Source organism: Coturnix japonica, chromosome 1 (genome assembly GCF_054131305.1).
Source record: "Coturnix japonica strain WE chromosome 1, WE-NBRP24, whole genome shotgun sequence".
Lineage (NCBI taxonomy): Eukaryota > Metazoa > Chordata > Aves > Galliformes > Phasianidae > Coturnix > Coturnix japonica.
In genome coordinates this window covers 48,781,830-48,788,521 of record NC_140663.1, presented here as the reverse complement: position 1 = coordinate 48,788,521, position 6,692 = coordinate 48,781,830, and the positions used below count along the sequence as shown (strand labels likewise).

General features: G+C 36.9%; 1 protein-coding gene across 12 annotated transcripts in view; it reads right to left on the bottom strand.

The window, feature by feature from the left end:
- Positions 1–309: 309 nt before the first annotated feature.
- The window catches only part of TXNRD1 (thioredoxin reductase 1), a 37,025-nt gene continuing 30,642 nt past the window's right edge, over positions 310–6,692 (bottom strand). For 11 of the 12 annotated variants that reach the window (XR_014935327.1, XR_014935328.1, XM_085518467.1 and 8 more), the window contains 3 exons: positions 6,552–6,647; positions 5,038–5,172; positions 310–1,871 (listed from right to left, as the gene is read on the bottom strand). Coding sequence is in view for 9 of the 12 variants with exons in the window: in XM_085518467.1 (XP_085374593.1) it covers positions 1,803–1,871; positions 5,038–5,172; positions 6,552–6,647 (300 nt within the window). In the remaining 3 variants the exon portion in view is untranslated. The remainder of the gene's footprint in view (positions 1,872–5,037; positions 5,173–6,551; positions 6,648–6,692) is intronic. The other variant, XR_014935323.1, reaches the window with a different exon arrangement.

Here is a 6,692-nt window from a genome sequence, read left to right as displayed (position 1 = left end):
CAGTGGTGTATTTTTATTCTGGGATACGCTCATGGTGCTGGGACAAGAAACCCTCCTTGCAGGAAATGGTTACACTAAAACACTAAACAGCTTTTGCTTACAGCATAGTTTTTGTCTATGGGATCTTTTTCCATCACACAGTGACCTCAAAGTGCCACCAAAGGAAAAATCTGCTTGGAGACACCTCAAGTCACCTCATCCCACAACTTGTAACTGGAGGAATATGATGAATCAGGAGTCCCACAGCAAGATAAGCAACTTGGTCAAACCTCTGTTTTTCAGAAGCTACATACACACAGCGAACACTGGTAGAGTTGGTCCCAATTTATTCCTTATTTTTAATTATGTTCTTCTGATATATTTAACATGCAAAAAACAACCACACATGGAATAGCCCCATATTTCATTTTCAGAGACATATCTACCTTCAGAACTCAAAAGGCTGAAAAAAAATCACGACTTTATCAAGGTGCCCTCTTCTGGCCTATTAAAAAAGCTATTCTGCCATCACCTGTTTTCTTTGCCTGGAAGTCATCAAAACGAGAGCCTGTTTGTGCAAAAATTCAATCTATTTAATAAACTGGCCAGAAAAAGACCACCACAAACAATCCTTTTGATACCATACAGAACTCACTTTAAAATCCTTCAGTTATGACTTCATAAAAATAACTTAAAACAGTATTCTAGTAATAAAACCACAAGTTTGTTACTGTGTAGAAATGTAGGCAAATGGTGTTCTGCCTGGAGGGATGGAGAATTCATCCCATTTTCACACCGCAATGAACTCCCAAGAACCACATCATGAAAGTAACCTGAACATTGACTTAATCACTCCATCAATGTGAAGGCAGCCTCAGTATCACTGTGTGCAAAGTGACCAGTTCAGACCTGAAATTGTACAGTAATCCCTAACTCATCTGAAGAGGAAGAATTTATCCAATTGAATAAAGCTTTGTCATGCTCTTGAAATATAATTCAATCCAAACTGGAATTCTGTCAGTTTCAAACTGGATTATTTATAATCATGTAGACTGCAAGATAAAAGCTACGGAGGTCACTTCTGTGTTATGTGCAAGGTTGTTACTATCAGAAAACAAAACAAACAAACAAAAAAAGCTTTCTGTATAACAAGGCCTTAATAAAAACTATTTTCTTTCTCATCAGGACTATTTTCAGAAATAAGTATCTCTAAAATAAACAGTCATAGCAGTCCATTTGGAAGCAAAGAGAGTCATTATTATCAACAGTACTAATTTTTTTCCAGTGATACCTCTGCCTCATAACCAAACATGCAGATAATATCCCCAGTGTTGACATACAGCGGTCATTGGTAAAAATGCATGCTCTAAAGGAGAACTTGCAATTGCAGTGTTATAACTCAGCACACAGTCGCCTGAACTTGCAGTGATGTTCTTGAGTCAGGATGGCTCTTTGTTCAAGTAACAAACTATGGAGGGAAAAAAAATAAAAGTTGTTGCTCAGCTGTGCCAGCAGTTCTTCCATCACTGCCCACCAGACAGTGCAGGGTTCAGGCTGTGATTTCATGAAAGCATTTGTGAAATGCCATGCTAAACATCAGCTGGAATGTGAATGTGCCCATTGCTTGTTGATTGCCAGTCAATCACCACTGGTGGCTAACTCCCATTGTGCTCTTCTTCTCAGGTCTGTGGAGTGCTCTGTCTGAAACATAAACATTTCTGCAGCCGTCTGAGGATGACTTCTTTCTAAATCTTTCTTCTGAGCTGTGCAAGTCAGCCATAGCGATGAAAGTCAGTCTCTGGCAATAACAGGAATGGGGGTCTTTAACCTCAGCAACCAGACTGAAGGGTATTTTCACCAGAACGTTTGGTGATGGACAGAGTGGTAAAAACCTTGACAGAAAGAAAAAAAGACAACATTTAGTATGGCTGGAATGAATCTTCTCTTCTGGAAGATCAACAAGGGCATCATGCTCAAAACCATAGTCATTTCTTGTAATAAAATAACAATGAGAGACATACATTTAAAATCCTTGCCACTAAATAGCACACACATACAAACACCCTGTGTTCTCCTCATTTGCATTATACCAGTGAAGCATGTTGCATTGCTTTACAGCCTGTTGTCTTACTGCTATTAAGTTTCAGAGTAGAAAAGGGCTCAGCAATAATACTCTCCAGTTCGTACACCTACTGATTAAGTGTCTTTATTTCCCAAAGCTGATTATTCATTGGTAAATCAAAGCTAACTGAAGGCGATAGCATTTGAAGAAAGCATGAGTTTTGCCTCTTTATCTTCCTAGATATTATAGGAATGTGGAGCTGATTGCTGATGTAGGTATTATGTTTTTGTTTTGTACCCTTTGGACAATAGCTAAGAAACACCTTGTAAATCCAGTTTGATAAAGTAAAATCTTTAGTGCTTTCAAGTCACATTAAAGAAAATAACATGTTCAAAAGTAATTACTGTAAAAACTAAATAGAGTCAAAATTGAACAGGAAGTATTCTACAAAACTGTTTAATATTAGAACTTTACTATGCAAATAATTGCACAGTTTTGCATAGATGTGGTAGAGAAAGGAAAAAAGGGAAACAAGATCCACTTCTATCTAAGTGATTCAAAGTTGCAATAATTAGCTACTATCGAAGACATCTCTCTGGAAGAATAAACCTAGCACAGAATAAAGAATATACATATTTCTTTTATGCAAATAACACTAAAGTATCTGAAGATAACAGGTATCAGAAAGCTCCACAGTCTTGCAAGTAGAAGCTCTGGTGCATTAAGGCTGCCAGAGCACATCAGAAAACATTAATAAATGATACACATCCTCCACTTTCTACAAGCATAAGAACATTATGCGTAATTTGGGAAGATAAATGCATTTCTAATGTATATGGCGGAAGAACAGAAACAGATTTAAACCATGGTGAATGGTCTGAGATGGAGTTTGTAACTCTTAGTTGTGACTTGTGACTGACATTGTATGGGTACTTTCATTTGCTGTTACTTGACTTTGAAAGACAGAAATCGGAGAGTGCACAATTGATTCTTTCTGGCTTAGGTGCAAGCTCTGGGTCTGCTAGCCAGCTCCATTGGCTGCAGGGACCCCTCAGCTCCCCAGCTCCAGTAAGCCAGCTGGAAGTAATTTAGTAATGATTGGAAAAATGAGTTTTTGACAGAACATATTAGTTATGCAAGTGAAGAAAACTTTGTAGATCCCATAACTGGAAAGCAGTCATTAGCAAACCCACAGAATTGTCCCTGTTTTCAGAGGATGCTTTCTCCATCATAGACACTCAGTAAATGCCTGTATTTCAAGCTGTGCAGAACAGTGCAGGGTGAGAGGTAACTCTCTGTAAGGCTGAGGACTTACTTGCAGATATTTGTATTTTGCCTTACAAGAGATGTTATTCTGAACAGGGCTTTCTGCTGAACAAAATGCTGCTCAAATAAGGGAAGTGAAATCTGGTTCTACTTTGTAAACAGTGAGAAATGGAATCCTCAATCTAATAGTCATTTTCAAGCTGAGTAATACTGTGTTTCACATGAGACTCTGAGTAGACAGTACTAATACCAGTGAAGATGTCAGTATTTGATCCTGCAATGCTGTGCCTTTACTGCTTAGATCAGAGTTCACTTTCTTCAGCCGTTTTTTTTACAGATGTATGATAAATGGAATGCCGTTATCCACTACCTTCAGCCAGATGTGCACAGTTCTGACAAATTCCAAACAAATTTAAAGCATTTTTTTCTTAATCAAAGAGTACCATCTTGCACTTTGATTTTTGTTTACTGTATAAGAGATTAAATTAAGTAACAGGCCTAAAAAAGCCTTCTGAAGATGGGCACTAAAAATGATCACTGTTCCCTGGAGCTTTTAAATAGTGTATTTTTCCTAAGCCAATTTCTTCCTCCCCCACTTAAACAAATATGATTATCTGAAATTACCTCCCTAAATTATACCTAATCATCATTCTATTCAGTTTCAGTTTTAGCAGCTCAGATGTCCAGAATAAATTATGGCTATAATCTTCTCTTCACACTGCATATGCTAATATCCTACTCAAGTTCATAGGTTTGAATGCCTCACTCAAAATTCCCCCTCTATAGGGCCCCTGATAAGAACGTACTGCCTCTCTTCAAGGGCTTCCAAGAACACCAGCAGATGATATCACAGAGGAAAAAAAAACAATCTGTACTGCAGATGCATTGGAGATTATTCAGATTGCTTGCAGTCAATTACATTAAAGGTGCTCACATTGTATGGCTTATATCACATCAGTTTGGGAACACAATACAAAAGAATTGGATTTCTTTCCTACAGACCAGTACCTCAGTGCTCTGTCTTACACCCTGTAGCTAAAATATGTAGGTAAAACCAAATTCTGTACAATGACTTACAAAAGTTGTATGCCATTACCTGATATTATCAACTAAAGTAAGAGGTCCTAAGTCTACTAAAATTAGTACGCCATCGCTGATTTACATTTGTGAGGAGCTGTTCCCCACCCGAAAGAGAAAAAGCAGTTATTCATTGAAGAGAAACAGCCAAAGAAACACAAGAAGTAGCTATGTGGCCTTGGGTACTTCACTTCAAAAATGAAGTGCTAGAGAGTAAAAAAAAGGTTTTCAAAAGAAGAGAATTTAACAGAAAAACTGCCATGTAGCTGGTCCCTCCATTCCACAACACCACTATATGAGCCTACTTTCAGTATACATATCCAGGAAAATTAACTCTGACAACCGCCTCAGCAGAAATAGAATTTGAAGCCTTCAAAAATGGATGAGTGGGACGAAGATTCATTACTCCCCAGCAGAGGGAGCACTGGGTTAGGGGACACGGCAAATACTTCACAAACGGGGGAGAAAAAAAGTCACATTAAACCTAAATGCTACGTTTATAAATGTTAGAAACAGATAATTTCCTGGTCTACCTTTTTTTCTACCTTCCCCAATTTCTGCCTTCTTTAGTTAAATTCTGATATTCAGGTTTCCAACACCTTATTCCAGAACACTACCAAAACCAGGATACAAAGGTGCCTTCATATACAAACCTCTGCACAGACTGGATGAATTCCTATAGTGCTGTCCAACTGTTCTTTGGTCAATCCACATTTCATAGCTGCTGCAAAGCCTTGGGTGACTTCTCCAGCATTTGGACCAAGGACATGGAAACCAATGACTCTCTCCTAAATAACAAAGACAATCAAATGCAAGCAGTCATCCACTTTTTCTGAGTTTTTGCTGAGTTTTCTTACTCAGAGTATTTAATTTCATCAGTTTACAAATGATACCACAAATCAGTGCAGCCACACAAACGTGAACTATCGTTGTCTCCAACAGAAGGGATTTAGTGGGAAAAATGCTGTCTTCTCTATGAAAAAATTACATCAAGAATCAGCTTCCCTTTCAACTACAAAATATGCCAAACTGCACATATTCTTCCTGAACGTTCAAAGGAACAAGATGTACTGACTTGAGTTGCTTTTCTTAAATAAAGGGGAGTGTGGATACTCAAAACAATGAAAGGGTTTATTTTTTTAATTTTTACTTTCAGTAAGCCTGAGGACAGTGTTACCACAGGTTCATACAATTAAGAAAAGCTATAACTAGGGAATAACAAAATATGAATTATCCTCATTTTTCCCTTAAAAAAAAAAAAAAGTGTATATATATATATATATATATATATATATATAAAATATATATATAATATATATATGTATGTATATATAAATATGTGTGTGTGTGTGTAAATAAAACTACAAAAATTAAGTACAGAAAATTAGTTTCCACTATTAGTTCAAATATTTCCTGAACAAATTTTTCATCCAAGAGAACTTCCAACTCTATCCCCAGATGTTAAAATACATTTCTGTTTTTCAGGACAAGAAACAGAAACAAATTAATGAAACGCTTTAAATCGCCATTAAGTCTTCCCATTTTCTTAAGTAACTTGGAGTAGAAACATAAGCATGGGTATTAAAATAGCATCCACCCTAGAACAAACTCCACCAGTAACAGGAGATGAGCAAAACCAGGCAGGTTTGCAGACTTTACAAAATGATAGTGTAATGCTTAGGAAAACTCCAGAAAGATTATCTGATAAAAGAAAATCTGTGAAATAGATCCAACACTTTATTAGGGCTAATATATTTATAATATTACTTTCTTATTGCAATTAGAATTTTGTTCATGCGTTAGCTGGTACTGAATATTTCCTTAACCAGAAATTTTGGGTTTTTACCTTAGTCCTGCAATAATCCTGGCATATCACTTTAAATGATATTTGTGCAGACAAGATATATTAATTCCGTTGGAAGCATCCCAAGTGTTCTATAGACACTTGTGGATTTGCAGAGTTCACAAGATGTGATGCATTCTGAGCGACCTCAATTTCAGAGAGAAGAATCTCCCATAAAAAGTATATCCCAGTCTGGGGAAGGGAGAATAAGATGCCACCGATACAGCTTCCAACAGAATAATTCTATCAGTTTACAGCTGTGACATTAACGGTTCCTATTATGAACACAATTTCTGCTTTCCTTGGAAGGAAAGATACACTTACATTATCTTGAATATTGCAAATGATCTTTGCATAGCATTTGTTGTTGTCTCTGGATGGTACAGTCCATTCCAGTGGCCAGAAATGACTATGGTACACCTGGAAATACAACACAGATTAACAAGAAGTTCCCTAGTTACATAG